This window comes from Aquarana catesbeiana, linkage group LG02 (genome assembly GCF_042186555.1).
Source record: "Aquarana catesbeiana isolate 2022-GZ linkage group LG02, ASM4218655v1, whole genome shotgun sequence".
NCBI lineage: Eukaryota > Metazoa > Chordata > Amphibia > Anura > Ranidae > Aquarana > Aquarana catesbeiana.
In genome coordinates, this window is record NC_133325.1 from 36145350 (window position 1) to 36172449 (window position 27100).

Genomic DNA, 27100 nt, shown 5'->3' on the forward strand with positions numbered 1-27100 from the left:
ACTTTTCAGATATCTGTAAAAAAAATGTTGAAAACCATTTATCATTTTTCTTCCACTTCACAATTATGTGCCTCGTGTTGGTCTATCACATAAAATCCCAATAAAATACATTTACATTTGTAACATGAAAAAAAATGGGGGAAAATTTCAAGGGGTATGAATACTTTTTCAAGGCACTGTACTTACCTAATCTTCTGATCCCCCCAGTCTAGCAGTCTTGTGTGGTGGACAATCGTTCTTGACATCATCATGCCTGCTTTGGGAAAACATTTTTTGCCCAGAGTTGGGACTTAAAGAGGGGATATAACCACAGTAATGCCCCAGAAACATGCTGCCAAGGGAATAAGACAAGTGTCTCATCACTGACACAAAAACATCACACCAAGCATAAGTACCATCTCAGTCCATGACCAACATGGAAGGGGGCCAACTAGGCCCACTAAAACTGAGTAGTGTTTTTTTCTACTAGGATGATAGGAACCTCAAGAGGAAAAATAAAAAATATAAACCTCTGAAAGAAGAGTAAGGAGCCCATCAAAAAAAAAAAAAAAAAAAATTAAAATATCTGCTGCCCACCTATCTTTCGGGTCCACTGTCCTGGAGTAATGACTTTAACGGTGTGGGTGACCCTGCAAAACTAGGGCAGTGGCCTAAAAGGGAATATGTGATATTGTTCCTGCTAAGCCAAGAAAACATCAATAACTGATGCCAGGTCTCTAGCAATTTTTTATTTAAATGTGAACCATGAGCTTCCTGATTTAGGTGGGCAGAGACACTCACGTATGGTCATGGAAGGCAAAATTAATGTGGGAGATGAAATGTTGACAACCACAAGCTTTTACTAGCCACATCATGCTGAAGACCTAGAGAGTTCAGGCCAGTCAATGCCCCTTTCTACTCCTTACCCATACAGCCATCCTCATCCAAAAATTGCTTTGATTTCAGGACTCTCCTACGCTTTCTTCTCTTCTCTCCAGGTTGTGTCTAAGGAGAAAAAAAAAAAAAAATTATGATTTAACGTCTCAGAATAAAAAGCAGATCTGCACCTTAGAGATATCAAACATTAAACAGCACAATTTGGGTTCTAAATGGACTTAAATACTTTAACTCCTTACCACCAGCCATAGATACATATGTAAAAGAAGGATGTAGCGCTTAATGAGAACTATATGATAGTCCAACGTGAACATTCAGTGTGTTGAATGGTTTATACATCAACTTCACTCTTAAAGTCCATAATAAAAATAGTACATCTTGCAAAATCCATTTGTAAGGACACCAACACCCGAACACACTGCCTCTTACCCTTAGGTAGATTAAACAAGAATAGGTATTTTCCAATAATAACTCCTCAGCAGCATGGGGGACAGAAAACTGCAGCTCCTCCAGATTGAGAGACATCTAGACTTGCTGTTATCTATCTTAGCTCCGCAACCACATGGAAATGAGGAAAACAGATCCTCCGCCACATGGAGTAATCAATAGAGAGAAAGAACACTTCATAGTGCAGACATCCTAATTATCTTTTTATTGTAGAGCTTAAAAACCGTTGCACTCACATTTCAGTAGTTGAGAACAGGCAAAAAATGGAAACCGCTGCTTCCAACAAAATGGCCGCTGCGTCCCAGTACACAAGTCGCGTCACCGGCTCCTCCCTACATGTTTCGTCATCACTGACGTTTCCAGGGCGTGGGCGAAGTCAGTGATGACGAAACGCGTAGGGAGGAGCCAGTAACAAGACTTGTGTACTGGGACGCAGTGCCCATTTTGTTGGTTGGAAACGCCGGTTGTTTCCATTTTCTGCCTGTTTTCAACTATTGAAATGTGAGAGCAACGATTTTTTTAAGCTCTACAATAAAAAGATGATTAGGATGTCTGCTATATGAAGTGTTCTTTCTCTCTACTGGGTACTGCATGTGGCGGAGGATCCATTTTCCTCATTTCCATGTTGTTGTGGAGCTGACATTAAGAAACATCTAGACTTGCTGTTATCTATCTGGAGGAGCTGCAGTTTTCTGTCCCCCATGCTGCTGAGGAGCGGTTATTGAAAAATACCTATTCTTGTTTAATCTACCTAAGGGTAAGAGGCAGTGTGTTCGGGTGTTGGTGTCCTTACAAATGGATTTTGCAAGATGTACTATTTTTTTTATGGACTTTAAGCGGGAAGTTGATGTATAAACCATTCAACACACTGAATGTTCACGTTGGACTATCATAGTTCTCATTAAGCGCTACACCTTTCTTTTATATAATCTATTGTGCTTTTCCTGCATATTGTGTCAGCTGCTTTCTATATTCATTTATTTACTTATTCCTTTTTTTTATTTAATTTTGTGTGATCCCAGCGCAAATGGGGCTTTTATATAGATACATGTGTGACTGTCCCCTGAGGAAGTCACATGACAACACGCATAGGGTGGAGCCGGGTGACGCGACTGATATCTGTAACCGGAAGGGATACTGGAGCATTAGCTCCGCTGTCAAATCTATATGCCTTGTACGTTAAAGTAAATGTAAGTGCATTTCTAATTAAATAAAACTGTTTTACGACTTACTGTATCTTTAGGCATTACTATGTCTTTTTTTAAATTTTTTTTTTTTTTTTTTTTTTTACAGTGGAGGAAGATATGGGAGTCGAGCCCTTAAAGGGGGCCACACACCTTTTTGTCTTTGATGTTCCATATGCCACTATCAAGTTTATAAAGGAAGGAGTTCCACAAGTAAAGACACCAGAGTGGAAGCTGGATTGATCCTCTGTCGGGGAAGGCGCAGTGGGGTTGATTTACTAATACTGGAGAGTGTAAAATCTGCAAAAGCTCTGCATAGAAACCAAACCGGTTCCAGTTTTTTTTTTTGTCAAAGCTTCATTGAACAAGCTGAAGTTAGAAGCTCATTGGCTACCATGAACAGCTGTACCAGATTTTGCACTCTCCAGTTTTAGTAAATCAACCCCAACGTGACCTGATTCCATGCAGGTCCATACCTGGAGATGAGCATGCAGGCACAACGGTGGTGGGAGTCACTGAGCACGATTTAAAAGCAGGGATCTTCAAAGTACGGCCCTCCAGCTGTTGCGGAATGACGCATCCCATGAGGCATTGCAAAACTCTGACATTAACAGACATGACTAGGCATAATGGGAATTGTAGTTCCTGGACGACTGGCGGGCCATAGTTTGAAGACCCCCAATTTAAAAGGAGTGATTTACTATGATGTTTGGTTTACACACATGGTGAATTGTGAATTATTTTTTGCTAAACAAATAAAAAAAAAAAAAAAAAAAAAAAAGACAGAAAAAAAAACGTTTTTAATTTCTGTTATAAAATTTTGTAAATACGTTTTCCCCTTCACTGATGGGCACTGATGAAGCTGGACTGACAGGCACTGTTAAGGCAGCACTGATGATGGGCACTCATAGTTAGCAATGATATGCAGCACTGATAGATGGCACTGATAGGCATTGCTGATGGGCACTGATTGGCATCTAATGTGGGCACTGTTGGCATCCCTGGTGGCCATGGGTGGCATACCTGGTGGTCATAAGTGGTGGGCATCCTCGGGGGATAATCAGCACAGACGCCCCCCCTCCCCCCGTCAGGAGAGCCGCTGATCGTCTCTCCTCTACTCGAGTCTGTCAGACGCGAGTGAGGAAAAGTCGATACATGGCTTTTCCTGTTTACATCGTGATCAGCTGTGATTGGACACAGCTGATCACGTGGTAAAGCTCCTCCGTCAGAGGCTCTTTACTGAGATGAGTGTTGCAGTGCGTCAGACTGACACACTGCCCACCAATCGCCACGCACCGGCTTGTTATCCTGATGACGTCATATGATGTGCGGTCAGCATAACACAATCTCTTTGCATACATCATATTGCTATATGGTGGGCGGGAAGTGGTTAAAAATGCACTCAGAGTGCAACCGTTTCCTTGTATGCTAATAGCCAAAGGTCACAACCCTAACCCATGTATGTTTTCATATATTCATTTCAAGGATGGAGTCGTCTCATGATCGATTGCTGTAGCTGGTCTGAAATCTATTGTTTAGCTGCACCTTTCAACATTTTTAAAGGATAGGAAACCCAACAGCAGGGGGACTGGTGGCAGAAGGGAGGAACATGTAACATGTTCCAAAAAGGTGAACTTGTCCTTTAAAATTGACTCTGTACTGACCTTGTGCTCTGTATGGTGCCACTACCATGCCAAGAGAGTCATCCAGAGAATTCTATGTCATCTCTAATAACATTCATTGCCCAGGGAATCCAAAATCCGGCAAATTCTAATATACAAATACTGACATTTATTATAAAGACAGCACTTGCTTCTGCTCATTCCATCCAATGACTGGTCAGTGAGGGTATCCATCACATTGATGGGCCAACCATGAGGTGCAGAAGTGAGAGGGGTAAAGGCCAAGCACCAATTTCCCAGTACGAAGTCGGTATTTATAGAAATGAGCAAACATGGTTTTGGCCTACCCAGTGAACCATGAAATCTTTGGAGGAGAGCAGCCAGCTATGGAATCAGGCGGGCATGGGTAGATTATATATTTTACTCACAGCGGGGTTTTCTCGTTAGGGTGAAAGGTACCCTTTTATTGAGGCCTCACCTGTGGCGGAGTTTCAGTTTCCATCTTCACAGCAGGCTCCGGAGGAGGGGACGGGGTCCTAACATCCGGCACAGGAACCTCTACGGTATGGAATACAGAGGGTAAGAAGAAGACTACACAGTTTAGGATTAATAATCTGTTTTCACCTTAATTCTCTACAGTCTCTTCTGTAACATACAAATAAGCTTGCTGTACAATTCCACCCATTTCTTAAGATCTTTCTATCTTTTCCAAATAATACATCACAGACCAATGCTGTGCCTACACAGGACATGAAACCTGGAACAGGGAGGACACTGCACATCAGACACTGACGACCATGCACACGCTCTGCCAATCCAAGAAGAATGAGAGAGTGTGGCGGCTTGAATAAAATTATATTATATATATATATATATATATATATATATATATATATATATATATATATATATATATATATATATATACACATACATACACACACACACACACACATACATACATACACATACATATACACATATATATTAAATGCTGGCCCAAACTATTTACTGCATTCACAGGTGTGCTGTATTAAAGTGATACTAAAGTCTCTTGTTATACTTACCTCCTCTGTGCAGTTGGTTTAGCATAGAGCAGCCTGGATCCTCCTCTTCAGCGCTCCTGTCCCCTCCCTCCTGTTCAGTGCCTCCACAGCAAGCAGCTTGCTATGGGGGCACCTGAGCAGAGCCACAGCTCTATGTATTCATTCAGACATGGAGCCGTGGTTTGGCACAGCCACCTTTCTCTCCTCATTGGCTGACTGACAGCAGTGGGAGCCAATGGCGCCACGCTGCTAACGCAACCAATGAGGAGTGGAGTCCCGGGCAGCCGACACACTCCTGCAACATTGCTGGATATAGAAGGACCTCATGTAAGTATTAGGGTGGCTGCTGCACACAGAAGGCTTTTTATCTTAATGCATAGAATGTATTAGGATAAAAAAACCTTCTGTCTTTACAACCACTTTAAGTGTATGTAGCCTCAGCTACATACAGAATACAGAACTATGTTCCGGCAGCAGGGCAGGCACTTCCTGTCCCACTCCCAGGACAAATCAAATCAAGTCGGGCTGAGCATCACTCAGTCATTCATGGGAAGTTTTGTATTCTATGAATGAGCTCTCTGATTGGCTGAGGCAGAGATGTTTGCAGGAGCTTGACATTGCGCCCGCCACCCACTGATCGGGGGGGGGGTTGGGGACATCGTGCCCGCCACCCACTGATCGAGGGGGGGGACACATCGCGCCCGCCACCCACTGATCGAGGGGGGGACATCGCGCCCGCCACCCACTGATCGAGGGGGGGGACATCGCGCCCGCCACCCACTGATCGAGGGGGGGGGACATCGCGCCCGCCACCCACTGATCGAGGGGGGGGACATCGCGCCCGCCACCCACTGATCGAGGGGGGGGGACATCGCGCCCGCCACCCACTGATCGAGGGGGGGGGACATCGCGCCCGCCACCCACTGATCGAGGGGGGGGGACATCGCGCCCGCCACCCACTGATCGAGGGGGGGGGACATCGCGCCCGCCATCCACTGATCGAGGGGGGGACATCGCGCCCGCCACCCACTGATCGAGGGGGGGACATCGCGCCCGCCACCCACTGATCGAGGGGGGGACATCGCGCCCGCCACCCACTGATCGAGGGGGGGACATCGCGCCCGCCACCCACTGATCGAGGGGGGGGACATCGCGCCCGCCACCCACTGATCGAGGGGGGGACATCGCGCCCGCCACCCACTGATCGAGGGGGGGACATCGCGCCCGCCACCCACTGATCGAGGGGGGGACATCGCGCCCGCCACCCACTGATCGAGGGGGGGACATCGCGCCCGCCACCCACTGATCGAGGGGGGGACATCGCGCCCGCCACCCACTGATCGAGGGGGGGACATCGCGCCCGCCACCCACTGATCGAGGGGGGGGACATCGCGCCCGCCACCCACTGATCGAGGGGGGAAATGCAGGTGCATGTGAAAGAAAAAAAAAAAAAAATATAATAATAATAATAATAATAATAATAATAATAATGCATTTTGTCCTGCAAAAATATGTGCCTTTTGTTATTCTTTTTTTTATAAAAGGTCCACAGTCTGGAACTGTGGCACGTTCACACATGCTCCTTGTGGTAACTTACCACCATGCATTGCAATACTATCAATTTTGTAGTCAATATCAGAAACCCATGTGACAACACAGAAGTGCAAATGTTAGTCAGGGACAGAGTTGTCACCTTATGACAGGCAGTGACTGAACTGGGACCTCCATGGCAAGGATTGTGCGGTATTTTAATGAAAGCTGCAAGTTAAAAAAAAATACCGAAAGTGACTTTTGATAGAACACATTAAAGGTTATAGGGGGTTGTAGTGACTGGGTTTCCACAATAGAGATCTATTTTAATTTCATCTTAAAAACGCAGTCCACCATGACCTAAGCAGACTCAGCAACATTAGTCTAAATGCATTGATATCAGATAAGCCATCGCGGTTGTAAAAGCCGCTCCAGCTTCACCAGGCACGTCTAAGCTAAGCTCATGTGACAAGCAGCGAATCGGTGACCTTTTCCAGCTTAGCATAAAGTGACACTGCGGAATAAAAGGGACACTACAAAAAAAGGGGACATGAACAGAGATACAGTGCCCCAGGGCCGGGCTCACTGCGGAGCTGGGGGGAGGCTCGGGCCCCTAATATGCAGGGAGGCACTTAAGCTGCTAACTTTACATTGGGCACAGCAGCCGCTGCCAGCTCTCGTTAATACGGCTGGGTCTGAATCCCAGAGCACGGCGGGATGGTGGAGAATGAAAACAAGACATCAAACGCAAAGCTGGTGTGACGGCCTCCCCCAGGCGAAGCAGGCCTGCGTGGTGCCCCGACGAGTACAGAAACAAACACTTGATCTTTGACGGGATGAATGGCCATGTTTTGGCAGGCGGCACTGCGGGAAATGACAGGGAGCACAGTAAACAGTGTGTGGGTGAGATACGACGACTGAAGGAGTCCCATTGACCTCAGCAGAGAACCTTTACACCATCTAAAGGCACAGGCACACCGTCAGAAACTCACCGTCCTCCTCGTCACTGCTGTCGGGTCTGGGCTGTTTGATCCTACGCCTCCTTTTCACCAGCTTCACCCCTTCTTCGTCACTGTCTGACATTTCTGCCCTCTTAAGCCTGCTGAGCAAAAAATGATGAACTCAGCGATTTAAAGCTGAACTCCAGGCAGATATAAAAGACACAAATAACACAGCTCGGCATTCAATTAATACATCATTAAATTAATTTTTTAAAACTGAACTACAGGCGGGAGGAATAAGGAATAAAATATAATAAAAAGTGTTCCTTACCTTGTGCAAAAATGTTGGACTTTTGCTTTTAATGTGTGTTCAATTTTTAATTCTCCCACAAACATGCCCTCCATTCCTCCTGTGTCTTTATTATGTCAGTTTGTATGACTTAGCACCACTGTTTTGCCTTTATGGAGAAACGGATCCCCGTCACAGAACCTCCTCTGTGTAATTTACAGAAGAAAGCTCTGCTGTGCTTATATCATGCTTTCTCCTTCCACAAACACCAGCCATGACCTGACCACAGCCACTGACTGGCAGCTATGCCCTGGGTCTAGTCCTGAGCGCTGCCTGCCCACCACATTGGTGAATTCCCATTGTATCAAGGGAAAATGGGATTTCTGTACACACCGTAAAATCCTTTTCTCTTTCATGTATTGAAGGACACAGCCAAACTTCATGACAGATGGGTTTGATGTCACCACCTACATCCGTCATGAAGAATGGCTGTGTCCTTCAAAGAACGAAAGAGAAACGTAGTAATTTCTCCTGAAGTGAAATCCTGCCGCTCTTCGATCCCCCTGTAGTGAAATCCGCAGAGCTCCGATCCCCCTGTAGTGAAATCCGCAGAGCTCCGATCCCCCTGTAGTGAAATCCGCAGAGCTCCGATCCCCATGTAGTGAAATCCTGCCGCTCTTCGATCCCCCTGTAGTGAAATCCGCAGAGCTCCGATCCCCCTGTAGTGAAATCCGCAGAGCTCCGATCCCCCTGTAGTGAAATCCGCAGAGCTCCGATCCCCCTGTAGTGAAATCCGCAGAGCTCCGATTCCCCTGTAGTGAAATCCGCAGAGCTCCGATCCCCCTGTAGTGAAATCCGCAGAGCTCCGATCCCCCTGTAGTGAAATCCGCAGAGCTCCGATCCCCCTGTAGTGAAATCCTGCCGCTCTTCGATCCCCCTGTAGTGAAATCCGCAGAGCTCCGATCCCCCTGTAGTGAAATCCGCAGAGCTCCGATCCCCATGTAGTGAAATCCTGCCGCTCTTCGATCCCCCTGTAGTGAAATCCGCAGAGCTCCGATCCCCCTGTAGTGAAATCCGCAGAGCTCCGATCCCCCTGTAGTGAAATCCGCAGAGCTCCGATCCCCCTGTAGTGAAATCCGCAGAGCTCCGATCCCCATGCAGTGAAATCCTGCCGCTCTTCGATCCCCCTGTAGTGAAATCCGCAGAGCTCCGATCCCCCTGTAGTGAAATCCGCAGAGCTCCGATCCCCCTGTAGTGAAATCCGCAGAGCTCCGATCCCCCTGTAGTGAAATCCGCAGAGCTCCGATCCCCCTGTAGTGAAATCCGCAGAGCTCCGATCCCCCTGTAGTGAAATCCGCAGAGCTCCGATCCCCCTGTAGTGAAATCCGCAGAGCTCCGATCCCCCTGTAGTGAAATCCGCCCAGCTCCGATCCTCCTGTGGTGAAATCCCCCCCCCCCCAGCTCTGATCCTCCTGTAGTGAAATCCCCCCCCCCCAGCTCTGATCCTCCTGTAGTGAAATCCCATCACCCCCCCCCCAGCTCTGATCCACCTGTAGCGAAACCCACCGAGCACCTAACTTTGTGTATTGAGCTGACAACTCAGAACCACTGATAAGCTGCAATATGTTACATTACTGCCCTCGGGATTAGATATGCTTAAAAAACACTTTAGGGTTACACAGTTACCTCTTCTTTCCTTTTTCTGGCGCTTTTGTCTCTTTAACTTCTTTTGGTTCTGGAGGTGGCACATCAATTGTCCTTCAAAGAACGAAAGAGAAACTTAGTAAAATTCCTCCTGTAGTGAAATCCGCCACTGACCACCTATCCCCCTGTAGTGAAATCCACCACTGACAACCTATCCCCCCGTAGTGAAATCCGCCACTGACCACCTATCCCCCTGTAGTGAAATCCGCCACTGACAACCTATCCCCCCGTAGTGAAATCCGCCACTGACCGTCTATCCCCCTGTAGTGAAAACCGCAGAGCTCCGACCCCCTGTAGTGAAATCCGCCAAGCACCGATCCTCCTGCAGCGAAATACGCAGAGCTCCGATCCCCCTGTAGCAAAATCCGCAGAGCACCTAACTTTGTGTATTGAGCTGACAACACAGCACCACCGATAAGCTGCAACATGTTACATTACTGCCCTCAGGATTAGATAGGCTTCAAAAACACTTTAGGGTTACACAGTTACCTCTTCTTTCCTTTTTCTGGCGCTTTTGTCTCTTTAACTTCTTTTGGTTCTGGAGGTGGCACATCAATTGGCTGAGCTGCTGGTTTCTCTTCTTTTACCGGCTCGATGGCTGGAGGGCTCACTTTGGGTTTATCTAAGAATGAGCGTTACATAAGAGTAAGTCCCAGAAGGACAGTTGTAGAACAGACCACATAACATTATTATAAGGCAGAGCTTTGGCATGTTCCCCACCCCCATATGTAAGCACCACATTGTAGATCAGGACACATGCAGTAGGGACTTCACGCAGCACAAGAGTTATTAACCACTTCAGCTCCAGGCCGTTTTACCCCCTTAATTACCAGGCCATTTTTTGCGATATAGCACTGTGTTACTTTGACAATTCTAATGTAATTTCTTCATCAATTTAGGCCAATATGTATTCTGCTACATATTTTTGGTAAAAAAAAATCCCAATAAGCGTATATTGATTGGTTTGTGCAAAAGCTATCATGTCTACAAACTACGGGATATTTTTATGTCATTTTTATTTACTAGTAATGGCGGCGATCAGCGATTTGTAGCGTGACTGTGACATTGCGGCAGACAAATATTGAACACTTGACACTTTTTGGGAACCAGTGACCCAAATACAGTGATCAGTGCTAAAAAATATGCACTGTCACTGTAATAATGACCGTCAGGGAAGGGGTTAACACCAAGGGCGATCAAAGGGTTAAATGTGTCCCTAGTGGATGCTTTCTAACTATGTGGGGGATGGACTCTGCTTAGCAGAAACACAAGATCTCTATTGTTCATCCCTGACAGGCCTTGTTTACGTTGGCAGATCACCATTTTGTCTCTGGGGAGTGATCACATCCGCTGGACCCCCTCTGGCCAATCAGCACTGGCTATTGAAGCAAATGACGTACAGGTACGCGCAATAGAGCCGACCTGCAGCAGTATATGTACTGCGGCCGGTTGGCAAGTGGTTAAGCAAATTAGGGGATTTCCTGTCTCAGTGATCACACAGGAAGTGAGGGAAAATATACCAACCTAAAAGCTACAGAAATAGCAATAAAACAAAAAATAAAATAAACCTTTCCCACTCTGTCCAAAGCTAAAAAGACATTTTAGCCAATGTTTAGTTATACGTGGGGGCTGGGCAAGGCAGGTTACTTACCTCTGATGCCAACCAAAAATCTACAGATGCTGGGATCTAGATGGAAGACTCTAGAAGGCGACCCGTCAGGTTTGGAAACGGAAGTGACCTTCCGTCGCGGCCATCTTGATACACCCCACATTCCTCCACAGTAAGGATACAGTGAAAAGGTGGCAAGCGGACTTCTTGATACACCCACCGGAGTCTGGCATTTCACACTAAGCACCAAACGGAGCTTATATAGTGACATTCAGCGTTTTTAAATCCATCTGACTGTTTTGACGCCGAATTGTAAAATCGGCGGTGTTCTGTCAGATCAGCAAACCTGTCAGATCAGCAGGCTTGCCGCTGCTTTTACAATTCAACATCAAAACAGTCAGACGGATTAGAGTAGCAGTGCTCAATAGCAAAAAATGGCCATGAAGGGGGTAAAATCTTCCAGAGCTCAAATAGTTAAAGTAGTTGTAATATCACTGTGATGTCCATAGCCTATGAGGAGCAGAGCTGTAGGAGGGTCCCAGCAGGCTCCTCCCACTACAGGTTGTCTGCAGACAACTACAGGAGGGGGTGGAGACAAGACCAATCACCCTGCACAAGGAAAGAGCAGCAGTGACCAGTCTTTATTACAGGAAGCTCCCACACAGAGGGAACATTTGGAATACATACATATGATGAATGGATTTAGACAATATTGACCTACAGGAATTCTTTTCTCAGAGAATAGGTGTAGGTACCCTCCCTTCACCCCTGAGTTGGGCTTTAACTACTTCAATACCAGCCGCCAGTTGTACTGCGGTAGGTTGGCTCCTCTGCGCGAAACGCCGTCAGGCGCATACATGGCGATTTGTGGGCGCGCGCCCATTCGCAAGCGGGGAAGCCAGCCAGCAGGATCTGACGTCCGCCAGCCACCCGTGATCACTCCAGAGACAGGCAGAACGGGGGATCTGTCGGTGTAAAAAACAAAGCCCCGTTCTGTCAGGGGAGTAGAGTGATTTCTACTGTCCCTAGTGATTAGGAACAGCGATCTCTCTCCTCCTCCAGTCAGCCCAGCCCCTATACAGTTAGAAACACCTCCCAGGGAACACTTAACCCCTTGATCGCCCCCTAGTGTTAACCCCTTCCATGCCAGTGACATTTATACAGTAATCAATGGCTAATAAAATAAAAGTAAAATAATAATAAAAAAAAAAAAAAAAAAAAAATATGTCAAATCTATTTTGTAGATGCTATAACTTTTGCGCAAAACAATCAATATACGCTTATTGTGATTTTTTTTTTTTTACCCAAAAAATATGTAGAAGAATACATATTGGCCTAAACTGATGAAGAAAACTTTTTTTTTTTTTTATTTATTTTTTGGATATTTATTATAGCAAAAAGTAAAAAAAAAAAAAAAAAAAGTGGGTTTTTTGTGTTTGGGTACAATTGTGTTTGGGTACAACATCGCACAATTGTCAGTTAAAGCAACGCAGTGTCGTATCACAAAAAATGGCCTGGTCATTAAGGGCGCAAATCCTTCCGGTCCTTAAGTGGTTAAACATTAATAGGGTATAGGAGACTCTATGGCAGCTACCATTTGGGGGTGGTAGTAGATATTCTGGGGTGTCCATTTGCATGCACCCCTTGACAGTACAAGCATTCAGTGCCGGTACTGTGCACTGCCACATATCTGCTGAAACAAAAATCCCCGTTTACTTATCCTGGAGTTCAGCTTCAAAAAAACTTAGTAAGGGACGACTTACTTAGTGATGCTTTGCCAAAGAAGTTGTCCATAGCTCTGGACTTGGTGGATGATTTGCTGCTTGTTTCCGGAGCCTGGAGAAAAACAGAAGTGAGGAAGGATATAAAGGTTACACCTAAAGGCAAGCTATAGGGCAACTGTAAAAGTCATCTAAAGCCACAAACAAAAAAACATAATACATTGCCTTACTGGTCCTCAGATGTGTAGACTGCATTCGTTTTCTTTTTTCAGGTGCCTTGTTTTGCTTTATTGTCTCTGGTGATCCTACCAGTAAAAACCTCTTATCCTAGGGTGACAACACTCACTGCAATTTATCTATGAAGAATCAGCGTTGTCACCCTGGAACAGGAAGTGACAGGACCACCAACGCCATAGACTTCTATTATATCCTGCGGGTTTGGTGCACTTTCTGAATTCAGGAGTTGTGATGCGCTTTCAGAAAGTGCACCACACCTGCAGGATATAATAGAAGGTTATAGGAAAGTCGCAGATGCACTGCGCTACACCCCGACCCTAACTGCACCCCCTTTAGCTGCAGTGGCCAGGGGTGTAAACATCTCAGCTGCAGCAGGAGTTACACTCCCTGTCATGGGTGGTGGGTGTAGCAGCTTCCAAGTATGACCCATTCAAGTGAATGAAGCCGCTCTACAAGTGACCTGCAACCTTGTGCAGTACAGCATACAAGGGGTTAAAGCAGGCAGCGTTGTGTTGCTTTCTCACCACCTGCCTAAACCCCTTGGACCTCGCAGAAGCGTGCAATTGCGGAGCACTTGCAGAGTGGCCCCATTTACTCGAATGGGTCACGATTGGCAAGCGTAACAACCACCAAAAGCAACAGGGGGCTTAAAGTAGAACTATAGGCTTTTTTTTTTCGTTTTGGATAGAGTAAGGGAGGGTTATAACTCCTGTCAGATTGTTTTTTTTCTGCCACCTGTGTCCCATTGTGGAGATTTCCCTTCACTCCCTGTCCCATAGCCAAACAGGAAGTGAGAGGAAATCTCTGCAAAATAAGGGAATTCTTTGGGGACCCCCAGGTCACCAGAACTAGTGTCCCCATTGGAAGATTTCTCCCCTATTACTTTTTGAGGACAACTCAAAAATTGGGATTTTCTTTTACTTTCACTTTCAAGGATAATAGTAAACAGAACAAATAGAGAGGGGGGGGATCTCTTTAACGACTTGCCAACCAGCCGCCGCAGTTTTACTGCGGCAGAATGGCACGGCTGGGCGAAACGACGTTAGGTTACGACGCTTCGCCCTGTGGCCACTAGGGGCGCCCGCTGCTCACCCCCCGAGCTGATGCAAGTGCCCGGCCGGGGGCGCGATGACTGCTGGGCTCCCGCAATCGCTTGTGACACACCGAGAACCGGGATCTCTATGAGTAAACACACAGAGATCCCGCTTCTCTGAGGGGAGAAGAGACTGATCGTGTGTTCATGCAAAGAATGAACACCGATTGCTCAAACATGACATGGGCATATGTGAAATGACACCCCAAAACACATTCTGCTGCTTCTCCGGAGTACGGGGATACCACATGTGTGAGACTTTTTGGGAGCCTAGTAGGCGAGGTTGAAAAAAAGACATGTCCAATCCTATGTGTGTGATTATATGTCAGTATTACATTGTATATCCCTGTATGTTGTGGTCATTCAGGTGTCTAATAGTTTTTTTTTTTTTTTTTAACTATCGATGCCCCTCGCTGAGACCACCTCCTGTGGAAGGGAATTCCACATCCTTGCCACTCTTACAGTAAAGAGCCCTCTACGTAGTTTAAGGTTAAACCTCTTTTTCTCCAATTGTAATGAGTGGCCACGAGTCTTATTAAACTCCCTTCCGTAAAAAAAAAAAAAGTTTGCTCCCTATTGTAGGGTCACCAGTACAGTATTTGTAAATTGAAATCATATCCCCTCTCAAGCGTCTCTTCTCCAGAGAGAATAAGTTCAGTGCTCGCAACCTTTCCTCATAACTAATATCCTCCAGACCCTTTATTAGCTTTGTTGCCCTTCTTTGTACTCGCTCCATTTCCAGTACATCCTTCCTGAGGACTGGTGCCCAGAACTGGACAGCATACTCCAGGTGCGGCCGGACCAGAGTCTTGTAGAGCGAGAGAATTATTGCTGTTACAAGGAATGTAAACATCCCTTGTGACAGTAAGGCTGCATACACACTACAGCGTTTTGAATCGCGGGCAGATTTGCCGAAAATCTGCCCACGATTTGACAGCACCAATGTGTTAAAGACAAAATCGCAGAACTCGCATTTGAGATGCCAGTCACTTGAATGACACCTCAAATCACGGTGCGGGTCTGCCACAATTGTCGCACAATAAAACGTGCGGCAATCCGCATCGTGGGAAGCATGTCCCCAAAAAAAAGTTCAGGAGCTTCTTGTGGGTGACAATGCTATGCGCATTGCAGCGAAGCAGACCCGCACCGCAATTTGAGGTGTCATTTGAATGAACGGCATCCCAAATTCGAGTTCCGCGATTTGTCATTCACACATTGGCGCTGTCAAATCGCGGGCAGATTTGCACCTCAAAACACTGTAGTGTGAATGCAGCCTAATAGGCAGGTACTCTTTATGGAGGGATCTGGGGTCTATAAGACTTCAAATACCTCCTTTGCATTTAAAAACATTCAAATTTGGCAGTTTTGAATGCTATCATTTTTTAAAATTTGGAGCCTTTAAATCTTCAGTAAACCGGAAGCGTCATGACATCGCTTCTACATTACTAGATCAGAGACCCGATCAAAGCAGATTCCGGCTTTGTTTGGGTCTCCGGCCAGCCAGCGGATGTGCCGGCTGGTCGCTCGGGCCTTCCGGTGGGATGGGTGAGCCGTGGAAGACGGATGTCCCCTCTTGCTGCTTGTGATAACAGCCGAGCAGCTTTTAGCCGCACTGGTTGTCATCATAAGAAAGCCAAAAAAAAAAAAAGCTGCAGGCATCACCTGGGTACAACACCTCCAAGCTGAGGCCACATATTTGCATACAGGACATCCCTATTTTAAATCTGCAGTAACCATAATACATTTCACAGTCTGTTGGCAATTGAATGCTTTCCACACAGCGGGACTTACTGCAGCTTCCTTGGGCTCTGTCTTTGTCTCATTTGAAGATTCCTGGGGTTTGGCTGCAGAGCGTGCAAACATTCCCATAATGCCCTTGGGTTGCGGAGCGGCCACTTTAGCAACAGGGGGTGAAGCGTGTCCATTGATCCTGGGAGTGCTGGTTACTTCTTGCGATGTCTGCCCATTTACATTCCGAAGCTGTGCCATCACCTCTGGAGAACGTGGGACGGCGTCCGGACAATGGATAGCGCTGAACCTGGGACAAGGTAATAAAATGGTCAGGATCTGACAGGTAGCACAAGTCTCTCCATCTCTATCCAGAAGGCCTCGTTCACACAGGCATACACATGGGCAAAGGGACATCTTTACCCTCATGGGATGCACAGCTGTTCCAGGTCTCCGAGTGTGGGCAGTCCCATTCATTGCCAATTAGGACTCAGCGGCTGCACAGACACAGCTGTTGCTCCCAATCTGACATCTATGCAGGTGCAAAACAAAACTACACATTCACACTGTCTGTATTTAGAGACTTGTACCCACATGGATGTCAAATTGGGAGTAGCGGCGGTGTCTGTGCCACCGCTGCGTCTCACCCTGCCTGCGCTCAGGGACTTGTACCCACATGGATGTCAAATTGTGAGCAGCGGCGGTGTCTGTGCCACCGTTGCGTCTCACCCTGCCTGCGGTCAGGGACTTGTACCCAGGTGGATGTCAATACACAGAACACATGTGCATCCTTTATGGGCAAACACATCCCTTTGCATAGGTATATGCTTTAGTACACCCACGTGAATGAGGCCCAAACCAAAAGTAGACCCAGCGAGGTGCTTATCACATACTTGTTACAGTTCTGGAGATTATTCTTCACAATATCATAGTCTGTATTGAAGAGCGGAGCGCTGTCCTTTAACGTGGCTTTCTGCACGCTATACACATGGATGTTGGCCACCAATGCCAGCTTAGATTTGGTTGCTACAAAAACAAAATAAAAATGGCGTAAGAAGAAAAAAAAAAAAATGCAGCCTTAATTAAAATAATAAAACCGTCTTATAAAACTAACTACATGTACCTTCGAGCTTTTCCTCCTTCACTACTGCCACCTTGTGGTACTGAAACGACAAGAGAACAGTGAAAAGAAGCACATGTGCATAATTACATCGACCGAAAGTGCAATTACTAAACATCTTAAAGTGGGAGGTATGGGGGGGGGGGGGGGGGGGGGGTACATTGCCACCATCCTCGGAGAAAGATAAGCTTACACGTGTTTAAATGCATTTATATGTGGTAGAAATGCACAATCTGCACGGAATCAGGCACATCTCTGGCCGTTCTCTGCCAGCATGCTGAAGGGAAGGACACTTTCTTTCTGTGGGAAAGCAATAATCTACACCTTCTACTGAATCAGATCTAGGAGCACTCCAATCAGCAACGAGCATCAGCTTTGGAGAAAGCATAGATGCAATTTAACTGAGAATATCAGATCATCACTTCCACACACAGAGCCATGGCCTAGCAGTGAGACAGGGACTTCCCATCCCACACCCAGAACCAAATAGTCGTGCTCAGCCATTCACAGGGAGCTGTGTATTCCCTTTATAGTATCCGTAGCTTTGTACAATATTCTCTCTTTCTCCCTGCCTGCCTCTCCGTCACTGCCTGAAACAGACACAGGAGACATCAAGGTCTCCCCCCTCAGCCAATCAGCAACTGCACAGTGCTAAAAATATGCACGGTCACTGTACTAATGACACTGGCTGGGAAGGAATTAAACATCTAGGGTGATTTAAGGGTTAAACGTGTGCCTTATGTGCTGCTTCTACTAAGGGATGACATGGATTCTAGTCCCTGCTTTGCAGAGACACAGGATCTACGCCTCCTCCACCCACCCTGTCACAACCGGGATTTGCCTTGTTTACATGTGCAGATCCACATCCTGTGTGGTTTACACACGATCGGTGGGTGCTGGAGGACATCGAGTCCCGGGGACCCACACATCGGCTTCTGTTGTGAATTTTCACAGCAGAATCGGCGCACATGCCCACTGCATGTGGAAGTCTAGAATCAGAGTACAGTGTTACTATGGTAACAACTAACCATTCTTATGAATGTAAAAATTACCTAAATAATTCTGCATTATTAAAAAAATTACAACTTGAGGCTGGGTTCACACTGATTGTGAAATGGATGTGCGTCCTCCCCCCACATCCAATTCGCATGACAGGAGACTGTGACCGGCTCTCAATGGAGCCGGTTCACACATCTCCGTGGCGGTTGCGAAGCGAATTGCAGAGTCTTGTGTGTCTGAATTCAGGCAAAAATTTGGGCCTGAAATGGAGAACAGAGACACACCGGATCTATGCTGTGAGCCTCATCTGAATTCAGTGTGATCCCGGCCTCAAAAAAATAACAAAAAAATAAAAAAATAAAAACCTCCCAATGCCCCTTACTAAATACCTTGGACTGTCTACAAATGGGCCATTTGTACTGATCGGCTGTCAGAACATCAGGATTGATCAATTTTCAAATACATACCATAGTTTGTGGATTCTACAACTTTCACACAAACCAATTCATTTACACTTATTGGGATAAATTTCTTCATTTTGGCCTCAATTTAAATTTTATTTTATTGGACATGTTTTATAACAGAAAGTAGAAAATACTGGAAGGGGGGTGGGGGGGTGGGAGTGAGTTCCATCATCTTCAATATTTTTTTCGTTTATATGGCACAAAAAAAAAAAAAAAAAAAAAAAAAAAAAATCAAAACCGCAGAGGTGATCAAATACCACCAAAATTTCTATATGTGGGAAAAAAATGATAAACATTTCATTTGAATATAGTGTTGTATGACTGATTAATTACCAGTTACAGTAGCGCAGTGCTGAATAGCAGAAAATGGCCTGGTCATGAAGGGAGTAAAACCTTCCGGAGGTCAAGTGGTTAAAGGGACAGTAAGGCTGGGTTCACACATATGCGATGCCAGACGTCACATGTGATTTGCACCGCATTCTTGTGCAAATCACATGCGATATCTGAGCGATACAAATTCAGCCCTACAGTTTGTATGACTGAAATCGCATCACATTCACACCAAAATGGTGCAGAACACTTTTTTTTGGTCCGCACTGGAATCGGATGGGAGTGAACGGATTCCCCTCCGATTTCACAGTTTGCACCGCGTTCTGCAAAGTGATCTGGGGGTCATTAACTTTACACTGACACCCACAGCGATTCGCAGATGTCAGTGTGAACTGCCTGTGAGGTGTGATGCGGGGCCCCACAAAGAAATCGCTGTGGTTCCCGCACCACATCAGTGTGAACCATAAACGTGGAGTTAGGGATTTTTTTTATTATCCTATTTTTGATCTCCGCTATTTCACGTCACCAATCAGAAACATAGGAAGCCAATGTCTGGACCCTCCAGCACCAATAACGATCTCTGGGAGGAATCCTACTCACTGGAAATCCCTCGGTCACACATTTCCCGGTCACCAGATAGGTAACGTGTACTTGAGCGCTTTGATTCTCCTTCCTCTTTCGGGTGACATAATCATACAGCATCCTGCAGAGAGGAGAGAAGAGTCCGTCATCTGTCTACCCAACACCACACGAGTATCACCCAGGGGCGAACTGACAACTCATGGGGCCCCCGGACAACAGGAGATCATGGGGCCCGCCTGTGTCCCCGCCCACACTCAAGCCACACCCACACAAAGCCCCACCCCCCAGCTTGCACTGCGTGGACACCTTAATTCTGGGTCGAACCCGAGATAAACAGTGCTCAGGGGGCAGCAGGGCAGAGCATGGGGGAACCATGGCAAAGCACAGGGGGTCAGGAGGGCACAACATGTGTGTGTGGAGGGCACACTACATGGGGAGCAGCAGGACACATTACAGGTTGGGGGGGCACAGTAGGACACATTACATGGGAGGGGCAGCAGGGAACATTATAGGGCACATTATGGGGCACAGCATGGAACATTACATGGGGCAGGAGGGCGCATTATGGGGTACAGCAGAGTATATTACATAGGGGTATGAGGGCACATTATGGGGCACAGCAGAGCAGATTATAGGGGGGCAAGAGGGCACATAATAGGACACAGCAGATCATATTACATGGGGGCATGAGGGCACATTAAGGGGCACAGCAGAGCACATTAGGAGGGATAAAATCTCATATTATGGGGCACAGCAGGGCATGTTACATGGGGCAAGAAGATACATTATGTGGCACATCAGGGGAAATTAGATGGGGCAAGAGGGCACATATAGGGCACAGTATGGTGCACACAGCAGAGCACATTATGGGGCATTGAATCAGGGGGCACACCATATGGCACACAGCAGGGTACAGGGCACATCATAGGGCATACAGTAGGGCTCAGGACACATCACAAGGCCCACAGGAGGGGACTGGGCACACAGTAGGGCACACAGTAGGACACATCACAGGGCACAGAGCAAGGAATGGGGAGACTACATGGCATGGGGCAGACCTCAATGCATTGGGGCACAGAGTAGGATGCTGGGCGCAGAGGGACACAGGACAGCATACAAGCTTCTGTACTTTCCTTCCTCAATGCAGAGTAACACAGGAAGTGGCTGTAAATAGACCTCTCGTAATGCGCTTCTCCCGGCCGGCCCCTCCTCTCTTCTCATACATCTGAGGCCATGACAAATACAAGCACCAGGGGAGGACGGGAGGGGAGGAGGAGCGCATCACGAGAGGCCTGTTCACACTGCAGTCTCTTAGCAGGGATTTGGGACCCGATCTACCCATCAGCTAGCTGTGATTGACGAGTAGATCAAAGTGGAAGCTGTCTTGGGGCCCCCTACTGGCCATGGACCCTCGGGCAGTGCCGATGGTCAGTCCGCCACTGGTCTCACCCATACGGTAATGCAAGTACACCCACAGATCACCCAACTATAGAGGTACCAAAACTTTGTAATATGAGGACCAACCTAAACGAAGCAATCAATTTATAGCCAATCAGGCAGGCCCTTGCATTACATACTTGATAGATATCAAGGAAATTGTACAATCAGATTGTAAATTGTGTGGGGAGCATAAAAGAACAGAACAATGGAAACAGGACCTGATTTTGGGTACTCACTGTTTAGCTTGATTGACATGGACCCCCAGCGTGTGGCTCAGCCACTTATAGGTCACCTACAAGTAGACAAAGAGGAACAGAATCACAAATCAAAACCCACCGAGATTCTAAAACTGAGAATAGGAGCAAAGCAGGAAGAAACATTGTAATAAGGTCAGCCTGGGCAGAGGAAAAAAAAAAATGGGCAATGGGGGAGGGGCAATTGGAGTTCACTGTTCTAAGCAGTGGCAGCCCATTCATACATAGTTACATAGTAGGCGAGGTTGAAAAAAGACACAAGTCCATCAAATCCAACCTATGTGTGTGATTATGTGTCAGTATTACATTATATATCCCTGTATGTTGTGGTCATTCAGATGCTTATCTAATAGTTTCTTGAAGCTATCAATGCTCCCCGCTGAGACCACCGCCTGTGGAAGGGAATTCCACATCCCTGCCGCTCTTACAGTAAAGAACCCTCTACATAGTTTAAGGTTAAACCTCTTTTCTTCTAATTTTAATGAGTGGCCACAAGTCTTGTTAAACTCCCTTCTGTGAAAAAGTTTTATCCCTATTGTGGGGTCACCAGTATCAGTATTTGTATATTGAAATCATATCCCCTCTCAAGCGTCTCTTCTCCAGAGAGAATAAGTTCAGTGCTCGCAACCTTTCCCCATAACAAATATCCTCCAGACATTTTATTAGCTTTGTTGCCCTTCTTTGTACTCGCTCCATTTCCAGTACATCCCTCCTGAGGACTGGTGCCCAGAACTGGACAGCATACTCCAGGTGCGGGCGGACCAGAGTCTTGTAGAGCGAGAGAATTATTGCTGTTACAAGGAAAGTAAACATCCCTTGTGACAGTAAGGCTGCATTCACACTAAGGCGTTTTGAATCGTGGGCAGATTTGCCGAAAATCTGCCCACGATTTGGCAGCACCAATGTGTCAATGACAAATCGCAGAACTCGCATTTGAGATGCCAGTCACTTGAATGACACCTCAAATCATGGTGCGGGTCTGCCACGATTGCCGCACGATAAAACGTGCGGCAATCCGCATGGTGGGAAGCATGTCACCCACAAAAAGTTCAGGAGCTTCTTGTGGGCAACATGCTAGGCGCATTGCAGCGAAGGTGCGGCTGGACCAGAGTCTTGTAGAGCAGTAGAATTATCGTTTTATCTCTGGCGCCGCTTCCCTAATTTACATGCAGGGCACTGGACACTTGGATTTCAACAGGGGTTTTTTTTTTTTTTTTTTTTAAGCACATGCTTAGAGCCTGAGGCTCCAAAAAAGGGTGGGCTTGGGGGGCGCAGAGCACTGAGTCCGACCACTTGTGTGACAATAGCAAATTAATATTCGCTATTGTCGTCCTGATTTTTCTCCCGGCCCATTAGGAAGCGGGTCCCGAGACCTGATTGGCCAGGGAATCTTACGACTCCCAGCCAATCGGGTCTCAGATCCACTTCCTATTCGGTCGGGAGGAGAAGCAACAGCCCTACCAAACGTCTCCTGAGGTAAGGAGGCCTCTGATTGCTGCCTTCCTGTTTGTCTCCCACAGGGGGGGGGGGGGTGATCACCGCCTACCGTCTGTCTCCCCCGCTGGTGGGAGGGAGGTTTGCCGCCCACAAAATATTGAGCACCAGCCGCCACTGGTTGTAAGGAAAAATGATTAAAACTGACTATTGGGGTAGAGAGGGTTAAAGCCAGGTATGAGGAGAAGTAGAGTGGTGGTAAGAAGAGGATATATAGTACATAGGTGGTGGAGAGTCTTCAAGCTGAAGTTTAATCTGCTTATATTTTCCCTTCCCTGGTTCCTCTCTACCCCTTATTAACATGCTAATGACATTTTTTAATAAAAGCTGTCTTTTCATTACAAGTGGTAATGAGTGTCGACTTTTGTGAGCTTCTCAGGTGCATTAGAAGGTGCAGCAAGTCAGATAGAGTCCACCTCATTTCCTGGCTGGAGGACGTCCAGCATCCTCCAGCTCAGTGATGGAGAACCTCGGCACCCCAGATATTTTGGAACTACATTTCCCGTGATGCTCCAATACACTGCAGAGTGCATAATGATCCTGGGCAATGTAGTTCCAAAACACCTGGGGTGCCAAGGTTCTCCATCACTGCATCTAGCTAGTTGCTCCCTATCCAATGACCCATTTGAGTTCAGTTCTTTTCGATCGTGGTGGTTCGGCACCATATGTGTGTTATCTAAGGAGGTTTGCATGTAGATACAACCCATCTAGAATGCCTTCAACACTAACATAAGTACTGTGTGCGGTTGGGGGAGGATGGGGAGGGCTCCCAGGTCATTACAGGAGACGACGACTTAGGAGGCTGGAGGAAGAGAGGAGGAGGAGAACAATGACGGACTCTGGGGTCAGGAGAGGAGGAGGCCTTCGGGGTCAGGAGAGGAGGAGGCCTTTGGGGGTTTGGGAGAAGACGTGGTCGTCAAAAGACTAAAGGAGGACCACGACTCCGGGGTCACAAGAGGTTCGGGGGGCAACAATGGTCATTAGCAGGGTCTCTGGAGTGTGGGTGGTCTCTGGGGAAGTGGGGTGTCTGTTAAATAGTGATCTGAGGGCTCTCCAGGGTATGTGTGGTAATTTGGAGGTGCTGGTTGTTTTTGTATGGATGTGGAGAGAGTCAGTGAGGGGTATCCTAGGTAACGGTGTTGTTGGGGGTGATTGGGGGGTATCCTAGGTAACGGTGTTGTTGGGGGTGATGGGGGGGTATTCTAGGTAACGGTGTTGTTGGGGGTGATGGGGGGGTATCCTAGGTAACGGTGTTGTTGGGGGTGATGGGGGGGTATCCTAGGTAAAGGTGTTGTTGGGGGTGATGGGGTATTCTAGGTAACGGTGTTGTTGGGGGTGATGGGGTATTCTAGGTAACGGTGTTGTTGGGGGTGATGGGGGGTATCCTAGGTAACGGTGTTGTTGGGGGTGATGGGGGGTATCCTAGGTAACGGTGTTGTTGGGGGTGATGGGGGGGTATCCTAGGTAACGGTGTTGTTGGGGGTGATGGGGGGTATCCTAGGTAACGGTGTTGTTGGGGGTGATGGGGGGTATCCTAGGTAACGGTGTTGTTGGGGGTGATGGGGGGGTATCCAAGGTAACGGTGTTGTTGGGGGTGATGGGGGGGTATCCTAGGTAACAGTGTTGTTGGGGGTGATGGGGGGGTATCCTAGGTAACGGTGTTGTTGGGGGTGATGGGGGGGTATCCTAGGTAACGGTGTTGTTGGGGGTGATGGGGGGGTATCCTAGGTAACGGTGTTGTTGGGGGTGATGGGGGGGTATCCTAGGTAACGGTGTTGTTGGGGAGGTGAAGGGGGGTATCCTAGGTTACGGTGTTGTTGGGGGTGATGGGGTATCCTAGGTAACGTTGTTGTTGGGGGTGATGGGGGGGTATCCAAGGTAACGGTGTTGTTGGGGGTGATGGGGGGTATCCTAGGTAACAGTGTTGTTGGGGGTGATGGGGGGGTATCCAAGGTAACGGTGTTGTTGGGGGTGATGGGGGGTATCCTAGGTAACGGTGTTGTTGGGGGGTATCCTAGGTAACGGTGTTGTTGGGGAGGTGAAGGGGGGTATCCTAGGTAACGTTGTTGTTGGGGGTGATGGGGGGGGGTATCCAAGGTAACGGTGTTGTTGGGGGTGATGGGGGATATCCTAGGTAACGGTGTTGTTGGGGGTGATGGGGGGTATCCTAGGTAACGGTGTTGTTGGGGGTGATGGGGGGGTATCCTAGGTAACAGTGTTGTTGGGGGTGATGGGGGATATCCTAGGTAACGGTGTTGTTGGGGGTGATGGGGGGTATCCTAGGTAACGGTGTTGTTGGGGGTGATGGGGGGGTATCCTAGGTAACGGTGGTGATAGCCTAGGTAACGGTGTTGTTGGGGGAGGTGTGAGCTCTCACGATCTTGTTGTGGTCGGTGACCAGCTCGTCGATGTTGTCCAGGTACATCTCGTCCATGGCGGGGCCGGGGATGGTTTCTCGGTCTCAGTGACAGATTTGGCGCCGCGGACGACACGCTCAGAGTGACGGGCGACACATGCGCCAAAATCTCCTCCCTGATTGGCTACGGCGAAGACCCGACAGCTCGTCCGTCCAATAAGAAGCAGTCAGCCGTGCGGCCTTACCCACGTGCGCGGCGTCTGCTTGCTATTGGCCGGCCGATCTGTCTTGTCTCTCCCCCCTCGACCAATCAGAGTGTACCCCTCCGTCCTGCTGGAGCTGGATAACTCTTTCGCTGCCGGATGCTGTGGGTCACGTGGTGAGGGTAGTAGAAGGTTTCCTCTGTCCCTGTGCAGTGGGGGGGGGGGGGGGGGGGGGGGTGGTATAATCAGAGAGTTCTGTATTTGTATTAGCTGTATTATCTGCTCCCTCCTGTACAGGTACTATAGGGCGCCCTTTATTCCTTTATTTTAAAAACTGCGCCACAGAAAAGTGCGCAGTGCTTTGTTACCATGTGATTTGATGTGTGTGTTTTTATCAAGGTGCATTGGGTGCCAATAAGAGTCAATGACAATAAACAAAAGTGAGTTTTTGGTTGTCATGGAAACGTGCGTGATGTGGGCGCCTTTCCCCCGGTGAGCGTAGCCCGGGCAGCGAGGATTTACATCCGCTTCTAGGAGATCCATCAGAAGATATGAAGTACCAGGCGGGTCTCATTCACTTACATGGTGCCGCCTTGTCAGGCTCAACAAGCGGCATTAAAATTGGCGCCACCGTCAATTGTGACCGCAGTAATGTGTACTCACCCACACAGGACCGGGCCGTAGGTGGGCGAAATGGGGCAGTGTCTGTTTTTATTACTACCTGGACCATAGTGAGACCGCACTGCACCAACATATACCAGAGCGTCACCTATATCTGTACATAGAGGGAGATACCGTGCCTTGAAAAAGTATTCATACCCCTTGACATTTTCCACATTTTGTCATGTTACAGCCAAAAACGTAAATGTGATTTATTGGGATTTTATGTGATAGACCAACACAAAGTGGCACATAATTGTGAAGTGGAAGGAAAATGATAAATGGTTTTCAAAATGTTTTACAAATAAATATGTGAAAAGTGTGGCGTGCATTTGTATTCAGCCCCCTTAAGCCTCGGTTCACACTGGGGCGACTTGTCAGGCGACCTAGTCGCCTGACAAGTCGCCTCCCGTTCTGTGCTATGGAACCGTTCTAATCGGAGCGACGCAAGTCGCTCCGACTTAGAAAAAGGTTCCTGTATTACTTTGGGGGCGACTTGGGGCGACTTGCATAGACTTCTATGCAGAAGTCGTCTCGCAAGTCGCCCCGGCAGTCGTTTGCAGGTCGCCTCGCTGAGGCGACCTGCAAGTCGTGCCGCCCATGTGTGAACCGAGCCTTACTCTGATACCCCTAACTAAAATCTAGTGGAACCAATTGCCTTCAGAAGTCACCTAATTAGTAAATAGAGCCCACCTGTGTGTAATTTAATCTCAGTATAAATACAGCTGTTCTGTGAAGCCCTCAGAAGTTTTCTAGAGAACCTTAGTGAACAAACCACATCATGAAGGCCAAGGAACACACCAGACAGGTCAGGGATAAAGTTGTGGAGAAGTATAAAGCAGGGTTAGGTTATAAAAAAATCTCCCAAGCTTTGGAGATCTCACTGAGCACTGTTCAATCCATCATTCGAAAATGGAAAGAGTATGGCACAACTGAAAACCTACCAAGACATGGCCGTCCACCTAAACTGACAGGCCGGGCAAGGAGAGCATTCATCAGAGAAGAGCCAAGAAGTCCATGGTAACTCTGGAGGAGCTGCAGAGATCCACAGCTCAGGTGGGAGAATCTGTCCACAGGACAACTATTAGTTGTGCTCTCCACAAATCTGACCTTTATGGAAGAGTGGCAAGAAGAAAGACATTGTTGAAAGAAAGCCATAAGAAGTCCAGTT

The 27100-nt window shown here is 47.4% G+C and overlaps 1 protein-coding gene across 2 annotated transcripts in view; it reads right to left on the reverse strand.

Moving 5' to 3' along the window:
• Positions 1-25248, reverse strand: part of POLD3 (DNA polymerase delta 3, accessory subunit) — a 32765-nt gene extending 7517 nt beyond the window's left edge. Inside the window, exons 1-12 of one of the 2 annotated variants that reach the window (XM_073612767.1) lie at positions 25088-25248; positions 21199-21254; positions 19541-19643; positions 17151-17190; positions 16921-17053; positions 16091-16337; positions 13012-13084; positions 10129-10261; positions 9622-9693; positions 7698-7804; positions 4608-4687; positions 906-984 (exon numbers count right to left, since the gene is read on the reverse strand). In XM_073612767.1, coding sequence (XP_073468868.1) covers positions 906-984; positions 4608-4687; positions 7698-7804; positions 9622-9693; positions 10129-10261; positions 13012-13084; positions 16091-16337; positions 16921-17053; positions 17151-17190; positions 19541-19643; positions 21199-21254; positions 25088-25144 — 1180 coding nt within the window. In that variant the 5' untranslated portion in view covers positions 25145-25248. Of the gene's footprint in view, positions 1-905; positions 985-4607; positions 4688-7697; positions 7808-9621; positions 9694-10128; positions 10262-13011; positions 13085-16090; positions 16338-16920; positions 17054-17150; positions 17191-19540; positions 19644-21198; positions 21255-25087 lie in introns of both variants that reach the window. The other variant, XM_073612766.1, reaches the window with a different exon arrangement.
• Positions 25249-27100: the final 1852 nt, after the last annotated feature.